The sequence below is a fragment of the Sciurus carolinensis genome, chromosome 4 (assembly GCF_902686445.1).
Source record: "Sciurus carolinensis chromosome 4, mSciCar1.2, whole genome shotgun sequence".
NCBI classification, from domain to species: Eukaryota; Metazoa; Chordata; class Mammalia; order Rodentia; family Sciuridae; genus Sciurus; species Sciurus carolinensis.
In genome coordinates, this window is record NC_062216.1 from 173,199,643 (window position 1) to 173,222,651 (window position 23,009).

A 23,009-nucleotide genomic window follows, 5' to 3' on the forward strand; every position below is an offset into this window, starting at 1 on the left:
ACTGCCTGGACCCCAAGCCTCAGCAATGTCTGTCCAGCTGCCCCAGCTGGCCCCAGATGAGGGTGGGGATGAGCACGGTACACAGGACGCAGGGTCCTCAGGGTGAGGCTGGGACTCAGCAAGCACTGCCTCCAGCTGGCCCACCAGCCCAAACTCCCAGCGCACTCTGGGAACAGCCCTAGCCCCGCATGCAGCAGGTGCTCAATGCATGCTAAAGGATGACAGGGGCTGAGGAAGGGAGCTCCCCACCCCTGCACTTGCGTCCCCAGGAAGCAGCTGGCAGGTGACCTGTGCTCGGACCGCCCGACCCTGTCCTAGGAGACTACCCTGGGAAGAAACTGTCAGATCTGGGTTTAAAAGTCCCCTCTGGCCTGGCCAGGTGACTTGGGGCTACTCCTGTCTGAGAGCAGCGTCACCCAGCAAAATCTCAAGTGAGTCACAGATGCCAAGCCCCGGACCCCTTGCTCCCAGACTGCCCCTATAGGCAGCTCTGTGCTGACCAAGTGGGGCCTTCCTGCCCCCCAGTCTATGGAGAAGCCCAAGTCCTGGAAAATTCTGAAAATTTTCTAGAAGTCACAGTAAGAGCAGTGGAAAGAACAGGTGAAATTAATTGGATGATACCTTATTAGCCAACATAGAGACGCCGGCAGCGTGGGGTCGTGGCGCGGCTCTGCCTGCTGTCTGGTGTGCGTATTTGGGCCTCGGTCAGCGAGGCTGGTGGCCCCCAGAGGGGAGGGCAGCCTGTCCTTTCTGGGGATGACGCGCCCCTCCCCCAGGCCTGGTCTGCAAAGCCCCATCAAGGTAGTGAGAGCACACGGCCCAGGAGCCACCCGCCAGCCCGAGGCCCCTCACGTCTCAGACACCCCGAGAGGTGTCAGTCTGCCCTGTGTTGCCCAGCAACACGGAGCCTGGCTGCTGAGGCCAGTGGGCTTGGGGCTCCAGCGGGCCCCCTGGGAGCCCTCCCTGTGCGAAGCTCGGCCGCGGCGCCAGCAGGAATGGAAGTCGGCCTCTCACAGGAGCAGGATGGGCCCGTGCCTGGTCACGCCTGCGGCCAGCACCTGACGGGTGGGACTCCGTGTTCCCAGCAGCAGGTGGAGCGGGGGGCTGCATGCAGTCCCAGCCAGGCCCGGGCTAGAGGGTCCCGGGGGCTGGGCTCCGAGGGGTGGAGGACACCCACGGGGCGGCCTGCTCAGGAGCGGTGCCAGCTGCCCTCCTATGTCCTGTACCATCGACTTCCTGGCCTCCGCGCCACAGCGTGTGTCCCCCCAGCGGCCCTGGAGCCTCCTTCCCTGTCTTTCCCCAAGTCAGTCCCCTGGGGGAGCCACCCGCGCTGCCCCTAGAGCCCTGGGGACCTGAGTTTTACAGATGCCCCTGGAATGCAGGTGTCCCCACTGTCCCGTCCCCTCTGTGTTCCTCCCCGTCACACGGCAGAAGAGGGCTGCCCTGGGGATACCATCTCCCCAAGTCATTCCCAGTCAACAGAAGGGACACAGGAGGCGGGGGCTTGGGCCACAAGCTCACAGGAGGAAACGGTCCCCAAAGGCTCACCAGTAGGTGGAGGCTGCCAGGCCGAGGGGAGACCTCGTCAGTGGAGGGAGGCCTAGTGTGGGCCTTGACCTTCTCAGGGGTCGGTGACGGGCACCCACAGGGCCCCAGGGCAAGGCCAGTGCCAGGTGGCCATGCAGAGATGTCCATGGGGTGGTGAGCCCGCACCAGCAACCCATCGGCATGCTGAAGGTGGGCCTTGCGCAGGGCCGGCTTGCCCTTCAGGGTTTCCTGTGTGCGCTCATGATTGAGGCTTGGTCCAGGTCACAGCAAGGCCTGAGGGGGCTGTGCCCCCAGCCAGACCCTTCCCCTCTTGGGGCCAATCATTAATTGGCACCACTTGGGTAGCTGGCACCACAAGTGCCCCGGCTGCCCTCCAGCTCCTGGCCTGGCTCCTGTCCATGCCCAGGCACACAGAGCACCTCTGACATGGGCCACCTTACACCTGGCCACTCGCTGCTCGTGACCCTGGGAGCTGAGCCCCAGGACGAGAAGGTACCTCGTCAGGAGGGGCCACAGTGCACAGCAGGATTCAGCCCTGCTGGGCCTGCAGCCAGAGCCTCCCTGGCTGAGACTGGGCCTTCATCACGGGGCAGCCAGGAGCTCTGTCCCGGGCTGAGCTGGCTCAGGCCCGAGGCTGTGGGGATCATGAAGCAGCAGGCCGTTAGGACAAGCCAGTGGACAGTGAAAGGGTGACTCCGGGGACATCCGTCATGAGTAAGCAGAGCAGAGCCAGGGCCTCCCAAGCCACGCTGCAAAAGGAAGGCACCTGGCCTGCTCAGGGGGTACAGAGGAGCCACAGGGCTGGGGCCAGGTAAGTTAAGGGAGGGGCCACTCAGACTGCAGGCTCGGCTCAAAAGCTAACTTTACCCTAGGACAAGAGGGAGTTGCTGCAGGATTTGAGGAAGGTGGCAACACATTACACCTGATTGACAGGCCAATGCCGGGGAGGGACAGGGATAACTGCCAGGGATGGACCAGGAAAGCAGGCCCAGCCATGGCATGGCAGAGTGTAGGGTGGGCAGTGGGAGTGACACCAGGTTCCTGCTGTGAGCGATGTCAGGGGGCAAGGGGTTGGGCACAGCAAGGTGCCCAGTCAGAGCCAGAGGCCCCACGGGTCAGTGGGACTTGGAGCCACGGGCAAGAATAAATCAGGGGAGAGAGGAGCCGGGTGCCTGAGGTGGGATGCTCCTCAGCCAGGGCTGAGGCCAAGAAGGAGTCAGGGAGCCTGGAGAACCCAAGCCAAGGAAGAGGGGATGGTCAGCAGCCTGGACATGGAGTGACGGTGGGAGAGCAGCGGTGGTACCAAAGAGCCACTCTGCCAAGACAGCTGTCTCTGCGATGCCCGTGACCGTGGGAGGGGCGTCTTGGGCAGGCTCCTGGGCAGAATGGCTGGGGACGGGGGTCAGGGCCCTCAGGAGCAAGGGGAGGGGCAAGGGGCACAGGGACGGCCCCACCTTGAAGGCGAGGGAGGCCTTTTAAACCCTGGCTTCAGTCCTTCCTGTGGGTCCCGCTCTTGCCACTCGGCAAAGGTGACCCAGCAGTCTTCACCGTGGGGGTGGCAGCTGTGGGGCCAGTGTCACTCCCGCAGGGACAGTCTGCAGGAGTCATGCACTCACTGGGGCCATAGGAGAAGCTTGGGTGGCTGCTGTGCCCTTCACCCCTCTGCCCCAAGGTGCCACATGCTGTCCAGGCTCCACCCCAGTCCCAAGGCTCAGGATAGTGTCCACGCCACTGTCAACACAGGGAGGCATCAAGGACGACCACAGGGGCAGCAGGCACCTGGATCCACACCCCGCTCTGCCTGGTGCAGACCAAGAGGCAGCAGGACTCCCACCCGGGCCAAGCTCAGCTTCCCTGGCTGTGAGGGGGGTGTTCTCGGCTGCCTTGAAGCCTGGCACTTGGGGGCCAAAGGCCGGGCCAGAAGGGGGGCTGCCAGCGTGGCCCAGCGGGCACTGTGCGGACGCCCTCCCCACCTCCCCAGCTGGCACCTGGAGGGAGCTGCACTTGGGTGGCAGAGCCCTAGGGAGGAGGTGGTGCCGTCCTCCTGGCTGTGCCAGGTGCCACCCACGGGCTGCTCACCGCAAAGGGGCCCCGGGGGCCTTCCCCTGCGCCACCCCAGCTCCACACCAGGGTTCCCAGCCCTGCCGGCCCAGCTCTGGCCTCAGTCCTGGCAGCTGCCCTGCTCGGCAGGCCAGGCTCCCAGGCCCCTGGGATTTGAAGAGGTGCTGAGCCCAGTGGCTGGGTGCCCACAAACCGTGAGCGTCTCCCCTCATCTGACCTCGCAGAGCAGGTCAAATTGCTAACCCCACCTCATGCAGCCGACCGCAGTTTGAGCACCAACTGCATGCAGTCAGTGGGAGAAGCACCCAGGACCCAGACAAGGGCCCGCTGACTTGGAGTTCCTGTTACCAACGGAGCTGAGAGCAGCACCCAGCAAGGTGACCAAGGCACACAGCTGGACTCAAGTACAGTCGGGCTACAGAGGTCGAGTTTTCCTTAGCCATTCTCTCGGGCCTCAGTCTCCCTGTCTGAGAAACGGGCACTGTGAAGCCTCCATAGGGCTATGAGGACAGGAAAGGGCCTTGGGGACTGCAGACAGTACGGTCAGCAGGTCTGTCACCGTCACGTGACATATTCTGGGGACCGCCTGCCCTTTCCCCAGCTCAGCACCACCCTGCTTGGCCATGGCTCCCTCTGCCCGCCCTGGCGCCCCTTCCCTGAGAGAGTCGGGATAGTCCCCACAGCCCTCGCGGGGCACAACCTCACCCAGGGAAGACGACATTGTCCCTGTCTTCCCCAGCACAGAAAGGTAAGCGCCCGCCCAGGGCGCAAGTCCCCGGCACAGCAGGACTCGCCCTGCCTGCTGCACAGAAGGCCAGGCCACCAGCTTCCACACCTGCCTGTCCACGTCTCACCGCCAGGACCCTCCCTCACTCACACAGGCTGGCCCCAGTGTGTTCCGGGGGCCAGGCCAGGGCTGGGTCCTCCTGAGGTGCCCCCTCAAGCCAGGCCTGGAGAAGGGCTCCGGGACAGGATGCCCGCGGCAGGGGTCAGGGAGGCCCGTGCAGAACAGCAACCCGGCTTTCAGTGCGGCGGGAGGCCTGCGCCGTCCGCACCCCGGCCCCGCCCCGCCCCGCGGCCCCGCCCCCAGGAGCCCGAGCCCGGAGGCTCCTTACCTACTCGGAGCTCCTGCCCGAAGACGGTTTTCTCACCGAGGGCGGAGCAGTTCCAGCGCCCAAAGCGGAACTGGTACTGGCACTCGTTGATGCCCATCTGCGCCCCCTCCCCGATCACAATGATGGCATCGGGCCGGCTCTGGCAGATGGCGCGCTGCCGCGGGGCCAGGCCAGGAATCTTGTTGCAGATGATGTTGGCTCCCAGGGCCACCACGGACGACAGTGCTCTGCGGAGGCAAGGAGAGCAGACAGCGATGGCGAGGCCCGGCCGGCAGGGCTCCCGCCTCCCGCCCTTCCGCGTCGGCCTGGCGGGCGAGTCTTCACCACCGCAGTGAAGAGCAGGTCCCTGCCCTCGAGGGCCACCTGCCACCAGCACCCACACCCGGGCCCTCCCGCTCCAGGGTTGCAAGAACCACAGAATCGCAGTCCCAGGAAACGCGGGAACCCCGGGTCCCCAGACCCTGCAGGCGGGAGACCGTGAGGCCTGGCGTGTGACGACCCAATCAGCACATCTGCAAGCAGCCCGCTTCCACTCCCCGGGCCTCGCCCGCTCGTCGCCCGGCTCCCAGGCACCGCCCCAGGCCTGCCCGCAGCTGACCTTGGGAAGGCAGCCTGGGCCTCAGTTTCCACATCCTCAAATCTGTCCCCACCACCACACAGGCTCAGACGACCACAGCATGAAGCTGCTCTGAACTGAGCACCTACTGTGTGCTGGCCCGGCAGGGTGTCCGCTGCAATACAGCATCCTGGCCCTGGGGGTGCCCGGGGAATCAACCTCCTGGCAACTCCAGGGCAGGAGGCCCCTGGCCAGCTGGTTCTCCAGCTGAGGTCTCAGCAGCACAACCGCATGTGGGTTTTCTTAATGAGGTGAGAGTCACATCATGTAAAACCACCATCCTAAGGTGTGCAGTTCCCTGTGTGAGCCTCTGCCCTTCCGTCAAGCAACAGGGTATTCCATCCCCCAGGAGGAAACTGCTCGCCGTCAGCAGCGTCCCCCTGTCCTGGAGCCATGATTTGCTCTCCCTTCCCGTGGACTGCTTCCCGCCGCTTCTCATGCTAGACTCTTAACGACGGGCCTTTGGGGGCGGCTCCTTCCACTGAGCTCCCTGTTTTCAAATTCCATCCTCACTGCAGCCCATGAGCCTGCTGCATTCTTTTTTGAGGCTGAATACTATTCCGCGGCACGGGGGCCACACCCCTCTGTCTGTCCCCCTCAGAGGGACTCGGGTTATTTCCACCTGTCAGCTGTGGTGAGTGGCGCTGCCAGGCCCCTGGTGCAGACTTCTTTTGAGCCCGTTTTTGATCTTCCCAGCAGGCACCTAGGAGTGGAGTTGCTGGCTTCTGTAGTGATTCTTTAGTTTCCTGGGGAATTGCCAAACTGTTTTCCACAGCGGCTGTTTGGTTTTCAAGAATGGCAAAACAGAAGGCAAGAAGGCTGCTTTCCAAACAGCACCCAGCTTCAAAACAGCAGACCCGCCTGCTCAGGGGGCCAAGTGTGGGAGTGGGGCGACCGCACAGGGGGAGCCCTCCTCCTACCCAGAGCCTGCCCTGTTCTCCTGGGGGAAGCAGGCAGTGTTTTTCCAGGATGCTGAGCACCCAGGCAGCTGGACGGTCCCCGTGTGGCCCGAGCCCCCAGCACGTGCTGCAGCCCAGCGCGACACTCAATCCTCTCGCCCCGCCCGTCCGCCCCACCGGCTAATCTGGCCAAGATCCCCCTGGGTCTCCCACGGGCACAATGGGCAGACACGCCCCAGGCTGGGTAGAGGAAGGGCATCTGGACGGGTGGGGCTGGGAGCGGGCTGGAATCTGGGGAATTCGGCCGAGGTAATTGTAGATCCTTGGAAACAGGCCCCGGGCACAGCCACCACCTTAAGGTGGGGCCGCTTGGTCCTGGTTCTGGACCTAAAGGATGTCCCCCACCCCAAAGTTCTTCCACTAGGCTCAGGTCACAGGTCCCTGCTGTGCTGGGGTAGCAGTTCAGACAAACGGAGTGGACTTGGGACCCCCAGGGGCCCTGGGAGCAGCAGGAGACCGTGGCAATGGCCACAGCCCTGGTCTCCCGCCTCAGGCAGCTCCCACCACCTACACGACCGGCATCCAGATCTGACCAGGTCACTGCCCCACTCAAAGCCCGTCTGCAGCTCCCCACCGCCCTTCACTTAGAATGAGAGGCCTTGGACCTGGCCTCTGACAAGCCTCCCCTGTCCCCACCACCCACCTTTGCCTGTGTCTGCAGGTCCCTCTGCCTGGATGCTGCCCCTCCTCCCGTGATCTGTCTTGCAGACTCTGCTTCCCTTTCAGGCCCAAGTGACCGTCCCACTGTGCTCCCAGCCTCAGCCCTGGCACCAAGGGCCCTGCAGGGGACACTCATCTCGAGAATCCAGAGGCCAGCTGTGACCCCTTACTACTACATCCACATCCAGCTGCTGAAGAGGACCAGGCCCAGCCTAGGATGCATCCCAGTCTCAGCAGAGGCCCATGTGGGTCCCCAAACCTCTGTGGGATGGGCGAGCCTCACACAAATGAACACATGGATCCCCCAGAATCCTACTGGAAACACGCCCACAACTCAACAGCACAAAGACAAACTCCCCGCTCGTAAAGGGGCCTTGAAGAGCGGTTTCCTGGAAGACACACAAACGGACAGCAAAGCTCCGAGGACGATCAGCTCGCTTATCACGAGGGAACTGCCACCACCTTAAACCCACTAGGACGGGCGTGATTTTAAAAAGAAAAGCTGGAAAATAACAAGTGTTGGCGAGGACGTGGGGAAACTGGAGTCCTCTCAGACAGCAGTGGGAGCGGGAGACTCGGTGGCCTCTGCACATAGCAGTTTGGCAGAGTTAAACATTGAGTTACCCAGACATTTTTCTTCTTGGCATAGAACCAAAGTAATTGAATGAAACAGGTGTCTAAACAAAGCCTCCTACGTGAATGTTCATGGTAGCACTATTCACAATGGCCAATGAGTGGAAAAAACCCACATGCTCAATTACACATGAGTGGGTAAACAGAATGTGGTATATCCATACAATGGAATATTATTTAGCCACAAAAAGGAATGGAGCCCTTGGCACAATGTGGAGGAAGCTCAACAAATGCCCAGAATAGGCAAGTCGCAGACACAAAGTGGAAGAGTAGTTGCCAGGGTGGGGGAGGAGGGACAGGAGAGTGACTACTTAGGAGGTGTGGAATTTCCATCTGAGGGGATGGAAAATTCCTGAACCAGATAGAACCAGATGGTTGCATAGCATGGTGAAAGTCTTAAATGCACTTAAGATGGTTAAAGTGGTGATTTATGTGTATTTTAACTATAATTTTTAAAAAGTTATTACAGTACACGAGATTCCTACACCCCTGAACGTAGCTTTGGATCCAGTGGAAGTGGAAATGTACTGATCTGGGGCGCGTGGGGCAGCCAGGAGGTCCCCAGCAAGCCAGTGAGTGAGTTCAGGATGATGTGAAGTCAGCAGGGATTGGAGCAGAAATAATCAGAGGTGGTTGATGATTCAGAAAATGTTTCAAAGTTGTTGGCCTCTGTGTGGGGGATTTCCACTGGAGATACTCAGTCCTCCCACCTCTGCTGGGCCCCCTGCATCCTTGCCCTGAGAGGTCTCTGCACTACAGGTGTGGAGAGTGGCACTCAGAGAGGCTGGGGAGCTGGTGGAGTCCACTGGCCAGGCTCCAGCTGGGGTTCTGCTCCCGAACCTCAGGTGGAGGCCACTCTGGATCGGAAGCCACAGAGCAGGTGAATCCCAGAAGAAGCCCGTAGAAGGTCAGGCCGGCTTTTTTTCCCCTCAAAATGCAGTTTGAATCACCCTGAAATCTTGTAGTCATTCACTCATTCATTCCAGGTCCCTGGACAGCTCCCATCGCTGGCCTTTGAGGTCTGGTGGCAGTCGAGGCCCTCCCCACACCTGCCCAATGACTGTCCAGGCCTGGCCAGCCAAGGCCCATGCCTTGCGGGGAGGGAGCTGCAGATGGGGCCCTGGTGAGCGAGCACTTGGGTGGGGACTGGAGTAGAAAGTAGGCAGGCAGGAGGCCAGAGTGGGAGGCGGGAGGCAGACGCAGGTTACGTCCTGGATCACCGGCGGTGGGGTGAGGACATGCCCGCAGCACCCCGGGCACCCTGGTAAGCGCCCCACGGGCGGGTCCAGCTTCCACCTCAAGACAGGAAAACCCTCCCTTTCTCCATCCCACAGCTGCCTCCCGGATGCCTGGGGCGGGGGACAGGGAGGCCGAGGGCTTGTGAGCACAGAGAGCTGGCAGGGCCCTCGCGTTTCACTGGCGTTTTCTGTGGAAATGGGTGCTCCTGGCTTGTCCCCTCACGCACCTCAAGGGCCTCAGGACACAGGCAAGATGCCAGGAGGAGTGGACCCTGCTGCAAGTCTGGACACTTCCCTCACCCTGGCCTCAGCCGACCCTGGAAGGAGTTTGCAGAAGGGGTCCAGCCTCGCAAATGGAAGCTTCCTGCTTGTCCCCTGTGACTGTGACAAGACCCCAGTCTCAGACCAGAGGCCAGTGACGGGCCTGCCGAGATGCACTTCCTGAAAAGTCCTGGCACTGGCTTTGGGGTGGACACTGGGTCAAGAGGGGCTGGCCCGGATAATAGGGAGAGCTTTCTGGCCCCCAGAGGGGCTGCCGCTAGGAGGAGAGTCTTGGGGTGGGGGCCCCTCCATCACTGCCCAGCAGCAGAGGAAGCAGAAGTGACCAAGAGCCAAGTGTCTTGCTGCAGTGTGAGCCAGGCACGAGGTCACGTGGCAGCCGGCTGGGGTCGGGTTTAGGACCCCAGTGAGCTGGTGAGGCCTCAGGCACATTTCCCAACCTCTCTGTGCCTCGGTTTCCTCCTCTGTGAAATGAGTGGCAGCAGCTAGACACACAGCAGAGCTGTTGGCAGGAGCAGGTGGCTGGCTGCTGTCAAGTGTGGCCCTGTGGCCTGTTGGGCCCTCCAGGCCTGAGACTGAGGACTCTTACCGACTGGCACACCCCGGACACCAGTTCCCGGCCCCCTCTGAGGACCAGACGCCCAGTCCTGAAGCCGGTGGGAGCCCGCAGCAGCCCTGCACCCCCACATGGGTCCACCCCTGGAGCACCCCTGCCTCTGACCGGCATCTGCAGACACTTGTGGTTACACCACCCACGCGCCTGCCAGCAGGGTACAGGCAACCCCTCAGGGTCGTTCCCCCCAGTGTCCTGAGGAGCATGGGGTGGACCCACCTCAGCCTCCCCCCTGCCCTGGTCTGTGCAGGACACCCCTGCTTCCTTCGGGAGGAGCCCCTCCAAGGCACCGGGGTCCTGGCCCGGCTTTCCGTGCACAGGTAGGAATCTGACCTAGATCTTCTCGTGCTGGGTTTCCCCTGGTGGGAGCCATCCAGCACCCACAGGTGCCTACGTCAGAGCTGGGAGGCTGAGATCTCAACAGTAACAACCATCGCCGACCCCGGAACAAGGAGGTCCAGAGAGGCTCAGTGGCCTGCCCAGCAGCTCAGGCAGAGCTGGGGCCCATGCCTCCTGCGGGGGCCAGCCAGGGTTTTGTCACCAGCCCTGCCTGTGACACACCCATGCCAAGGACAGAGGCGGGTGGGCAGGGTGTGACCCCTTGCCCACCTGGAGAGCCAGTCTCCCCTGTGGTCCCCGGGGCAGGAGGTGCTTCTGGGGCTGGCTGAGTGGGGCTGGGCTTCCCCAGGAGCTCCCGGAGTGGAAAGCCCACCATGCATCAAGCCGCCTGGGGGGAGACCCACAGCAACCCGAGATGCAGACCCTTCCCGATGGGCCCTGCCCATGACTTCCTCCCAGGGCCGGGGACCCCACTATGTCCCCTGTGCCATGTGTGGGAGTGAACAAATGAAGGACCACGGAGCAAGCGAAGCAGCTGGCAGAGAGCTCAGGGGCCCGGGAGGGGAGGCCCCACTGCCGACAGCGGCCCAGGTTCCCCTGTCGTGCACCGGCAGGAGGAGGTGGTGGGGCCAGAGCCGCAGGCAGGGGTGTGGGCTGTGGGCAGTCGCGACACCCGGTTCCCGGCAGCCTGTACCAGCAGTTGAGGAGAACCAGCTTTTGTCCCCATTTCACATGTGGCCAAGTCACCGTCCACGTGAGCTGCGCTCCTCCAGGGACAGGCCTGGGTGATGGGGTGAAGCCACCCGAAGGACCTTTTGCAGGGTGCCCGGCCAGCAGCAGGACACGTGTGACTCCCCATGTCCAGAGGTGGAGAATCACCAGCTGCACTTGGCACTGGACACTCTGCCCAGAGGAAGCCTCCAGTCATCCCTAAGCCACAAGGCCTCCGACTATGGCCATGGGTGTGGCCTCCTGTCCCCAGGGGTCCACAGGTGCTGGGCACCTCCACTTCAGTGTCCCTTTTCTCCTACAAATTCCCCCAAACAGACCCACAGATCACAACCCCAGGGAGGGCAAAGAGGCCCACTGCGGGAGTGACCTTTCACCCCAGCTGGCACCTGCTCCCCCGACTGAGCCCCACTCGCAGCTGGGGCCCAGAGACTCCTATTGCAGCCCACCCGCACCCGCAGGTTCCTAGGACTGAAGCAATCTGGACACCAGCAAACCACAGAACACTGGGGACATTCCCAGGCAAGGACCAGGCAGGATCCAAGTACCTTCCAGAACCCAACTGAGCCCACCTGGGCCTAAACGTGCTAGACCCCTCCTGCCAGATCCACGGGCTGAGAGGGACTTGGGAGCACATGCCTCCCTTCCGCAGCAGCAGACATCCCCCTTGGGAATGTCACCAGGATACCAAGGGCCTACCCAGAGTCGCCACCCACCCACCTGCCCTGCCCCTGCCAACCCCTCTGCTGAGACCCGCCTGCCTGAGGCCCCCAGGCCCCACCATGGGCCACTCCAGAGTGGCCAGTCCGGCCAGGGCAGGACTGTCAGCCAGGAAGTTGGCCCCGCCTATGCCCCTGGACCCCATGGCACCAGGATCCCAGCTCTGCCCCTTGGCCTACTGTCCCTCCTTGAAACACCTGCCCTCCACCTGCCCTCCACCTGCCCCTCCCCACAGACCTCTCCCGCTGGGTCCCCACCCTGATTTCAGGCCTATGCTTGAACCCTCCAACTTGTCCAAGGCCATCTGGGGCAGAATCTGCCTCCCAAAGCCTGCAGACTCCCCAGGGCAGGGGTCCCCAGTATTGCCCCACACCTGGTCAGGCCCTAAGCTGGACTTGGACTCGAGCCCCCTCCACGTGGTGAAGCTCTGGAGCTCCCTGGGAGGTGGGGATAGGCTTGGGCCTCCCTGCAGGCCCTGGGCCGGCCCCCTGGCTGCCCAGCTGCCCCGGCTCCTCCAGCCCACACTCCTGGCCCGGGGCACTTTGTAATTCTTCCTTCTTGGGCATCCTCCGGCAAAATATTTGAAGAATGTTCTAATTATCTATGATCAGCCAGGGAGGCGGGCCTGGGTCCACTCATCCAGGAAGTAACTGGGCAAATACCCGGGAGGGTGGTGCTTGGCCCGCACACCCACCCAAGCCGCTCCCGCCAGCCTCTCCCACAGGTGGGCAGGGGTGGCCGGAGCTTCTCCAGACACCGATGGGTTTCGGGGCTCTTGTCTGTCTCTGGAGCCAGTTTGGTACCATGAGAAGGAGCTAGTGAGGCCTCAGTGCTCCTGCTTGTCAAATGGGGATAGGAAGGTCTTGCAGGCCCGGGGTCACTGAGCAGACCCCAGGAGCAGCCCACCTTGGGCTGCAGGTTGGCCAAACACCCAGGACACAGATCGGCCCTCACCTGGCCCAGAATGCCTGGCTACCCTCCACTCGCTATGGCTCTTGGCTGGAGGAAGCTGGCTAGGTCACGTCCCCATGTGGAGCTGGGGGCCAGCAGGGTCCCCACAGCCACATACATGGGGTAGAGCAGGGAAGGACGGAACAGAAGTGGTTAGTGCTGGACACGACCAGCTCCCTGCAGGCACTGTCCTTCCTCTGGTCCTCCTTGACCCCACTCTTCCCCCTCCCTCTGCGGGGGCTCCACCACCCCCGCTCAGTGAGGAAGACGGCCTGCAGCAGGCCTCAGGCCAACTCCCCAGGGCTGCTCGGGTCTCAGTTTTCTCATCCGAAAATAGGGGACAAGCAGCCCTCCCTCTCCTGGCCTGGACAGGAAGGCCCTGGCCCAGAGGAGGCCCTGGGGAGATGTCAGAGGCAGGCTGTGGGCCTGGCCAGAGCCAGCACCTGGCCATTCTGAGCTGTCCCCTCCCAAGCCCCAACGCAGGGCCAAAGGCCCACCCTCCTGGTAGTGTCCACTGTGGGCTGCATGGGATGATCCCCTGTCCACCCTTTCCACAGCTCTCTTCAGGGTGGCCTTGCCCGCAGGGCTGAGAGGCAGGCAGGGCTTGGTGGCCAGAGGCTGACACCCCAGGGTCACCTTCTGCCCTCCACACCCCACCCAGGCTGTTTGCCATCTACGTTGGGGGTACCTGAGGCTAGACCCTAAGGAGGCCTGTCTTGTCTGGGGCGGGGCCTCGCTGGCCTCGCTGGCCTCGCTGGCCCCTGGGAAGCAGGGCCCTGGCTGCTGGCGAGGCCTCCTGCAGGCACCCCTGCAGCACAGGTCCTGCCTTCCGCCATCTTTCCAGGCCACTGCTCCGCTCTGCGCGCTGCCCGCCGTGTTCCTGGGGAAGAGAGCGGAGCGTCCACCTGCTCCCTCGCGCCCCCGAGGCGGCTGCCCTCCCACCTCCCCGCATAGCTGGCATTCCTGGCCTGGCATCCTGGGACCCCAGCCTGGAGAGAAACCAGGCGGCCTAGTGGAAAGCAGGCATCGAGCAGGGGTCCCTGGGCAGGACTGGGCTGCTGGGCAGGCCACTAACAGGGACAGCACAAGGAGCCCAGGCTCCGGGCACAGGGAGCAGGAGGGCCATCGGCCCCACAGCTGCTAAACCTGTGAAGCTGGAGCCCCGCCCAGTCATGGTAACCCCAGAACCGCAGGACGCTGACCTCTGACCTCAGAGACTTCCAGACCTCTACTGGCAGGCGGGCCACATCGTGGCACCTGGGTTCTGGCCCCACGGGACCAGATCCTCGCCCATCTGGCTGGGGCCTCCTCCCCAGGAAGCCTGCCTGGGTCTCTCCTCCGTCCCACACCCCAGGTGGTCATCTGTGTTGGGTTTCTGGGGTGGCCGCCAGGTCTGCATTCAGAGATCGTCCCCTTCTCTAGGTTTCCCAAGGCACAGATGGGGACACAAGAGGTGCACAGAGGTCACCCAGCCAGCTGAGGCCCAAGCAGCACTGAGGGTCCTCAGCTCCAGCCTTGGCCTCGCAGGCCTGGGCAGCCAGGGTGCCAACCCCAAACCTCAGGACAGACCGACAGGCAGGCGGGCAGGTGGACAGGTGGGAGGGAGCTGGCAGGCCCGACTGGCCTGTGGCCAGCTTGGTGGCTGGGCCAGCACCTCAGACTTCCTGGCCATGGAAGGCTTTGAGCAGCTAGTGTGGGGGCTGAGCCGCCCATGGTGGACAGTGACCCTCTGGTTCTGCAGACTTCAAGGCAGCGGCCTTAGGCCGCGGTCCTGGGGGTCCTCCTTCCACAGTAGGACCCAGAGTGGGTAAGGCCCTCCTGGGGCACAGCACCTGCAGCTGTGTGAGCTGGGCCTCGCCAGCCCACCCCTCAGCGTCCACCACAGCTGGGCAGCCCGGGCCAGCTCCTACCACTCACCTGGCCTTTGAAGCAACCCACTGGCCTCGGCTTCTCCCTCTGGGGCCTCCACGGTCTCCCCAACCAGTTCCTCAGCTTGGCTGCCTTGGGAGATGGAGAGCTCACTGCCCTCTCTGCAGCCTGGCCGAAAGTTCATCGTTCCCATTTCAAAAGGAGACTCAGAGAGGGATAGCGTCTTATCCAAGGCACACAGCAGCCCCACAGGGGCCAGTTCTGAGTCCACAATCAGTCATGAGTTCAGAAAGTAAGAAGCTGAGGGAGGCAGCCTCCCCTCCGAAGCTGCTCCTCAGGCACGGGCTAGACCACAGGCAGGACGCCCCTAACGGTAGGGTCATCATCCCACACACTGCTGGCTCCTGAAGAGGCTAGAGAGGAAACACAGGAGTGCGGGGCGGACGTCAGGTGTCCCTCCCGATTACCAGGAGCTGCAGCCTAGTGCACAGTCCACTTGGTCACGCAGCCCAGAGGGCAGGTTCTGAGAAAGAGGACAGGCCCTCGGGTGGTCTCCTGCCCTCAGCCCAGAGCCCCTCTCTGGATGCTGCTGGATAGCGGCCCGCCTGGCCTCCCCAGGGCCGCCACACCCTGCCCCCTGCGCACTAAGCTCTGCAGGCCTAGAGTGTGGCTGGAGGGCAGGTCCTGGCCCAGCGCCCTCTCTATGCCACCAGCCTGCCCAGCCAGCCTGGGCGCTGGCCCACCACCCCAGTGTCCTCCCTGCTGGGGCCACCCAACGCGCCTCCGCTCTCCGCACAGGCTGAGGCTCGGGAAGGCCACCCGGGAGGCGGAGCAGGCCTGACCTGGTTCCACCCCTGGGCAGCGCCACCAGGGTGAGGAAGTCCACCTGCTGGGGCAGTGACAGGGCCTGGGTCCATGGTGCAGGTCGCCCTCCACACCGCCCGGCCTGGGGCTGGGAGGCGGAGAGGATGTGTGACGGGCAGATTCCTCGGGGGTGTCGGCAGCACCTGGACAATCCCGGTGCTCCTCACCAGGGGACTTCACCCTGGGGAGACCTGAGCCGGGAACTGGGAGTCATCCAGCCCCAGCCCAGCTCCCCCTCGACCCCACTCCACAGGGCCTGCCGGGCGGCACACGGGGGGCGTCCAGGGCCCCTCTTCCTTGGGAGGGCTTACCACAGCCCGTGTAAGTGGTGAGGATGGCTTGGGATGTCCTTCCGGACCCCACCTGGCCCGTCTCACGTGCCAGCAGTGGACTGCAGGACGTGGTGGTTGTAAGAGCCGGCGGGGCGGGGGCCTGGGACAGGACGTAGACCCACCCCCCAGAGAAGAGGAACAAGCCCTCAAGACTGAGGGCCTGGGCTCCCCACAGCCACACACATGCTGGCCTCACGGAGGTCACCAGCTGGCCAGCAGGGCTACCTACTCCTGCAGTCTCTGAGATCCCGGGTCAGGGTCGAGGGAGAAAGGCCCTGGACAGGAAGCCTCTCCTCCCACTACCCACCAGGTAAGCTTCACCTCTGGTCCTAGAGCTGGACTAAGAGGCACTCTCAGACTTCAGAGAGCCCTTGCTTGGGGCTCAGTGACCCTTGGTCAACAGAGAATTCCAACCAGCCGACCGTTTGGGTTCTCAGTCCATGTACAGTGTCATGGCCAGCGGAAGGGCTACAGGGTTTGCCGGAGGCTGGAAACTGCATGCGCAGATGCCCTGAGAGCCAGACAGACCCAGGTGCAAGTCTGGACTCAGCCACCTTGTTCTGTGAGGCACCTGGCACTGTGACCTTGACCCGTCACCTTCTCGCCTACGGCAGTGGGCGGCCCTGACCTAGATCCCCTTTGCTGGCAGCCAGGGAGGAGAGAGATTCCACAGCAGACCCCAAACGACATGCACAGTCCAGGCCCCGGAGACAGCCGCCCGGGAGCCGCCCGGGAGCCAGCGTCCTCCAGAAGCAGGGTCCCTGCCCCCACCCGGGCAGCGGGTCTCCCAGAGGGTCCCATTCAAAGGCTTTCTACTGGGTCGGCACTGGGGACTCTTGGGGCTGCAGTCTTAATTCGGAGCCCTCAGCACCTGGGTCTGCTGCAGGGAGGGTGCACACCTGCCACTGTCCCCACGGCCAGGAGCCCTTCCCCTAGGGGCTGCTGGCAGGGCCTCAAGCACAGAGAAGGCGGGAGCGAAGGTGGCCTGGGGTGCTGCTCTGGAAAGTGAGGGCCGCCTCGGCAGCTGTGCGACAGGACTCCCAGGGGACGTGGACTCTGGCTCCTCTGGACCACAGATGACACCCCGAGAGCCACCTGCTAGGCAAGGCCACGTTTGCCCGGCCCCGTTCCCACTTCAGAGTCACCGTCTGCACACACTTGGGGGCTGCACAGTTTTAGGGTCTTCCATTCGCACCCACAGCCCTGGCCATGGGGCACCCCCAGTAGCTGGGCAGCCACCTGCTTCAGCGGCCGGGGGTGCCAGCCCCACTCCGCCACTCTGCCGCTGAGGCTGGGTGATGGCCCGTGAGTGCTGGCTTTCCTGCCCAGCACAGCCCTTCCAGCACCCTGGCCCCACGCCTCCTGCGTCCGTCTGCTTGGATGCCTCCAGGGCCAGAGCGCTCACTGCCTCCCGGCAGCAGCCAGCCTGGCCCAGAGCACAGGGTCCACAGAGGCCAGGGTGCCCTGGGTGGGGGGCAGGCCGGGGGTGGGGCCTGGGCAGGCCGAGCAGGAAGGCAGGGAAGGAAAGGGAGGAGGGAGCGCACCTGTGCCCACCCCCACCCCACCGGCCAGCCTGAGGGGAGGCCCCCAGCCCCGCGCCAAGGAGGGAGGACAAACGGCGGTTTTGTCCTTGGCCAGCGGGCGGCCTGCGCCACACAATGACCCTTTCATCAGGCTGAGGGAGCCCTGGGCCGGGGTTTCATCTGACAAGGGAGGGCGCCCGCCTCCTGTCCCCTTGTGAGGGGAGCTGAGCCCTATCTGAGCTGGACCCAGGGCCACGAAAAATGGAGGCCTCTAGGGAGCCCCTGGTAGCCCTCCATCTGCCCAGGAGGCAAGGAGGGGCCCGAGAGCCTAGGCACTGGCCCCAGGCTGCACAGGAGCCCTCTCTGGTCACACCCCTGACCCTGAGGAGGATGGTCTCTGGGCCTTCGGAATGGAGACTTCCACCCGGCCACTCCCCTCTACCCTCAGGACTGTCCAGAGGGTAGGATGCCAGAGTGCTGGGCAGATCTCACGGGAGCTCTGGCCCCCAGCGTCCGCATCAGTGAGACCCTGGCCCTTGACCCTAGCAAGAGGCTCAGGGGACAAGGGGCGGAGGGGCAGGGCAGGAAGCGTGACTTGCTAGGCCTCTGTGCAGAGTCCCCAGAGGATCCAGGAAAGTGTGTACAGGTGGTACCTCAAAAGTCACTTCCCGTCCTGGGTCACCTACCCAGCCCCCACTGGGTCTCTGAGGCCTGACTGGGCCGCCTAGGGCCCACACCCAGGTCCTCTCTTGGCTGGACTACCCCAGGGAGAATGTCCCTTCAAAGGGGACAGGTGAGGAACCTGGGTGACCTCGGTGAGCTGGGGGACCTCAGGAAAGGGCCTCCTCTGGACCTCAACACTGAATCTGCCTCCCTTGGTAAGATGCTGTGAGCCCCACAAGGGGTCTCTCTCACACTCTTATTTAGTCTGGCCAACTCCTATCCACCCTTCAAAACCCTGTCTAGGTGATGTCTCCAAGAGGCCCCTGAGTTCACCTCCCTCCTGAACAAAGCCCTTGGGCTCCCTGTGCTGTGATGGCCAGCCTCACGGCCTCCCTGCCTCCCTGCTCCTCATGCCTGCAAACGGCCCCAGGTACCAGGTTGAGCTTTTCCCCTGGGAGCTCAGGGTCGCCCTGTGAGGTTGTGCCACCCGATCCTTGCTGCACAGAGGAGACAGAAGGTCAGAACACCCAGCAGCAGTAAGAGGTGAAGCAGGAATGAAAACCCAGATCTGGTCACCTGCACGTCCCTGCTGGGAAACCAGGTTAGAAAAGGGTCTGTCCTCCACAGGTTCACTCACAACCGCAGCCCCAGGAGGCAGAGCGGGCCTCTGGGTGGGCGGAGACCACTGCCAGAATGCCATGGGCGTGGTGGAGTTTGGTGGGTTAGTGATGCTCCATTCGTCTGGAAGGTTCTGGGTCTTAAGAGTTCAGGGGTTTCCACCTCCATGTGCCACCACGCTACAGAGTATCCCATGCTTTGACTCCTGAGGGCACCTGGGCCTGACCCGAGCCTGAGGTGGAGGGATCTCCAGCACTGTGATTAAAAAGGAGACTGAGGTCCAGAGAGCCTCCACACCTGGACAGTGCCACCCTCCAGGCTTTGAGCTGCTCCTCTCTTAGGGTGACCTGTCCATTCTGGAGCCTGGAGCTCCATCCTGCCCCCCACAGGCTGTGACGCCATGGGAGTGGGTCTGACTCAGCACCCTACCCCATGAGGGTCATGCCCACAGGGCCTCTGGGACTTCAGTGGACACCACCAATACCACCACAGTGGGAGCCAGGAAGAGGTTCGGCCTTAGCGGGCAGTGGCCAGCGCCCCCCACCCCCCACAGCCAGGTGGTCGGTGAGTAACCGCCCTGTCACCATGACTCACTTGGCGGCCCAGAGCGGGCAGTCACCATGAGAGGCTGTACCGGAAGACCTGGGGGAGTGTCACAACCAACCCCCACATCTGGAAGAGGGAGGCCAAGACTGCAAGGGACCTGCCCAGGATAGGGGCCCAGCCTCACCCCCGTGCCAGGCCTACCCCAGGCTCCCACGCCAGCTGACCCAGAACCGCAAGGCTTCCTTGGGGCCTGTGGCCCCCACCTGCATTCCCGTGGCTCTCGCTGGACCCCACTGGCCCTCGAGCGCCTACTCTGACAGGCATGGAGGCGGCTAGGGCTGCCGGAGCTGCCTCACACAGCTGGGCCACACTCAGCATCCGGTGGGGCTCAGGGCCCTTCCAGGCCAGCACACCCGTCCAACCCGATCAGTGGCAGGGGCCCAGGCATGCGTCTGGGATTCACTGTGTGCGGACCACAGCCCAGCCCAGGGAGCTGGGGGGCAGCCCAGATGAAAGGGGCAGGATCAACTGTCCACCAGTATTTGCCATCGAGCAAAGGGATGCCTTCTGGAAAGTTCTCTGGAGCAGAACGAAGCCTCCACCCAGGGCCCCTCCTAGCCCCGGCATCCTCAGATCCCACAGGCTGACCCCCGAGGGCATCCGCAGCACTGAGACAGGCTTATACCAACCCCCTCCCTCTCTCACCGTTCCCACAGCCCTGTGCCCAGGCTGCCTCCCCCAAACCCATGAAACAAGGTCTCCGCACTGCGCATGCCTGCTCAGACCCTGCTCCCACCTAGGCATCTCACACACAGGGCCAGCCCTGCACCCACCAGCAGGGCAGGGCAAAGCCCGGAGACACCAAGCCCCATTAGCACTCTCCCCCTACAGCTGAAGACCAGGCCCACCGGCTGGGCCAGGAGCTGCGGGGGGCGCGGCAGGCACCTAGGCTGCCCTCCTGAGCCCCTCCGCTCCTGCTCACCCCAGCACTGGCCCGGGAACATTTGCAAAGCTGTTCCCTTAAAAGAATGCCTGCCCACAAAGCATGCGGTGCAGTCAGGGAGAGCGTGTGTACATACAGACAGCGTCCCACAGGCGGGAAGGTGGGGAGCCTCCCCGCAGGAAAGCTGGGCGCTGGAGGTATCCCAGACACCACCTGCCAGAGAGCCCCTCCCTGGAGCCCTCCCATCTCGCTCCCACCAGCTTCTGAGTCCCTTGCTCCAAATCAGCCCCGGAAGGCCCCTGGCTTCCACCCCTGGACACCTCCCCAGGAACACCAAACCTCAGCCAGCCGGCTCCAAAAATGATTTCTCAGGCAGAGTAGCTAGCACGGCCTACACTGAGCTGCCAGAGTTCCGGGGAGGGGAGGTTTCGCAGACTCCAGAGGCCGATCCAGGGCCCCCTTGGTTGTTCCTTTTCCCGGGAGGGACACCAGAAGCAGGACCTTCTGGCCCGGCACTTAGCCTGGGTCCTCACTGATCAGGCGGTGCCTACCGGGCCCTGAGCCCTGCCCAGGGCGGCCTGCTACCCCCCACCCCACCCCAGCTGATGCCTCCGCTGCCGGGGCTGCCCGCCGGGCCTGGAGCGCTCTCTCTGCCCGGACCTTGTAATTATGTCCCACAGCCGGGGAAACCACGGGCCTCGCAGCATCTGGCTGCGGTTGCGAACTTTTGTTTCAAGATGCGCGACTATTTATAGAAGGAAAACTGGTAGGATAGTAATTTCCTAGGAGCTGGAGGAGAAATTGGCTGCGTCTTTATTAAAAGGGGGTGGGGGTGCGGCGATTTATTAGGACTGTGGCCGCGCGGGGGAAGGGGGTGGCGTAGGGAGCGGGAAGGCGGCGGCTGCCCCCTCTGGCCGCGTTAAGCGACCCCGGACGTGGCCCGCGTGTAAAGGAGGGGGCGGGGGAGGGGAGGAGGGGGAGGGAGAGCTGGCTCTGAGGTTTAATCAGTAGCATCCAGCTTAAATTCCCCCAAACGGCGGTTCCATAAATCAAACTTCTTTTTAAATCGGAGGCCAGAGCATATGCGTCCCATTAGGAATCGGGCGAAGCCACCGCTGCGCGGACGCGCCCCCTCGGCTCGCTGGGCCGGACTGGGCCCTACCCTGAGCTTCCCGTAGCCTGGTGGGCGCTGCCCGACCCGACGCACACACACGCGCTTGCTCCCTGAGCCCTGATACCTGGGTGGTGCTCCGCAGCCGCCCAAGCACGCTGCTCGCCCTCAGTGCCCCCAGGTGAGGCGCCGACCGGGGCAGGGGTCAGGCCGCCCAGCGCCGCTGGAAGGCGCGAGAAGGGACATGACTTCAGCGTGCAACCTGGGCGCTGACTGGTGGGTATCGCGTGCACGTGTGTACTGATGTGTGCGCTGGGAAGCGGCTCGTGCGTGCACCTCTCCCTAGTGTGGCGTGACCATATGTGCCGCGTGGATTAATATGGACAGAGGGTCCCCGCTGTTCCAGGATCCGTCTGGGACGCGCAGGGAGTCTCCGCGCAAGCCGGCTGTACCCAGCCCCGTGCCGGTGCGCGCAGCCTATTCTGTTCCGTGGTACTGCTCCCAGCCACCTTTTCTCTGACCCCAACTCTGGGACTTCGCACTGCCTCAGCTGTTCCCCAGGTGCTCTACCTCGGCGGCTTAGACCGGCAAGGCCACCCAAAGTCCCCGGGTTTCCGTGCTCGTGGGGCGCCTGGTGCCCCGCCCTGTGTCCCCTACCCGCCCCGCTCCAATGCTGGAGGCCAGGGGGTCCCCACTCACCCACCCCGCTCGTCGCCCGCGGCACTCACAGGTAGCTGCCGCTGGACAGGAGGAGAAAGATCTGCGGGCAATAGACGGAGAGGAGCGCGCTGCGCGGCGACAGCAGGAGCATGGTGGGCCGGCGCGCCTGGCGGGGCTGAACAGGCCGCACCGGCAGGGCTCCTGCGCCAGCTAAGACCGGGGTCCCCGAGGCCCTCCCAGATACAGGGCGGCGGCGCTGGGCGCTAGGGGCTGGGGCTTGCGGGCCCAGGGGCAGTGGTAGCCCGTGCCCCACCGCCAGGGCCGCGCATTGCGCGGGATCTGGGGCGGCGGCGGGCGCTGGTGCTGGAGTGCGGGGGGCGGGGGTGGGTCAGGCCCGGAGCGGCCGGCTCGCCTTGCGGCTGTCTGGCCCTCCGTCGGTCTGTCGGTGCGAACCGGCTCTGTCGCTCGCTCTGGCTCACATCTCCAAGTCTCCTGAGGCGCGCAGCTGCCATTGGATGGGCCGCCCCTATATCCGCCTCCTCCGCGGGCGGGTTTTTTTAAAGGGGAGGCTGACCCGAGCGTGCGGCGGGAGCCGCCCCCAGGGTTTGCCCCAGTCGCCCTGGTCTGGACACCTCACCCCACCTTCAGTGAGCCACGCAGCTCTGGCCTGGCTCTGCGCGGCGCACCTGGGGGAAGGCACCTCAGGGTAACCTGCGCGGAGGCGTGTGCGTCGCTTGGGGGCTGTGCTCAGCAACGTGTGTTCGTGTGTGCATGCATGTGCCTACATGTGCCTGCGAGAGCGTGGGCGGTCTGGAGGGCGCAGGTGTGAGCGCACAGATGCGCTGTGTGTGCTACCCGCTCTCCCGATGGCCACCAGGTAGGAGGCTGGGCTGGGGAGCACAGGTTGCGGCCAGGTCAGCCTGCTCTGGTGCCGGAGTCTGGTGCCTTCACAGCCCTGCGGGTGCGCCTGGGGGGCGGGGGGGGGGGGGACTGCCAGCGGTTGGCCCTGACAGGTGCTGCTCTCCTCACACTGGGGCCCTCAATTCTGGCTCCCCCACCCCACGTTTTTTGCTCTCCTTTGAGGATTTGCTTGTGACGTGTGGGGTGGAGTAGACCACAAGGACATACTTTTCAAAACAATTCTTCTTCTTCCAGTAAGCTTTCTAAAGCCTAGAACACAGATTTAGGGTCCCACCTCCTATTGTCTGCCAAACCTGACTGTTTCAGAACCATCCCCCTAGAGGGATGGAAACCCTGTCAGCTGCAGGGAGTCGCAAAGCAGGGAAGACAGCAGCAAAGGGGAGCTCTGGGCCATCTGGCCAGTGGGTGTCCTGGCTTCTTGGCCTGGCATGGAGACTCATCCCCCACATCCAGGAGAAAGGAACCTTCTCTGATTTCATCCCTCTTGGTCCCAGCTCC

At 63.6% G+C, this 23,009-nt stretch overlaps 1 protein-coding gene across 3 annotated transcripts in view; it reads right to left on the minus strand.

The window, feature by feature from the left end:
• Wnt7b (Wnt family member 7B) overlaps nucleotides 1-23,009 on the minus strand; it is a 43,905-nt gene that overhangs the window by 17,337 nt on the left and 3,559 nt on the right. The window contains exons 1-2 of one of the 3 annotated variants that reach the window (XM_047551077.1): nucleotides 21,659-22,065; nucleotides 4,725-4,951 (exon numbers count right to left, since the gene is read on the minus strand). In XM_047551077.1, the coding sequence (XP_047407033.1) occupies nucleotides 4,725-4,951; nucleotides 21,659-21,741 (310 nt within the window). In that variant the 5' untranslated portion in view covers nucleotides 21,742-22,065. Of the gene's footprint in view, nucleotides 1-4,724; nucleotides 4,952-20,158; nucleotides 20,384-21,658; nucleotides 22,066-23,009 lie in introns of those variants that run through there. The other 2 variants (XM_047551079.1, XM_047551078.1) reach the window with 2 other exon arrangements.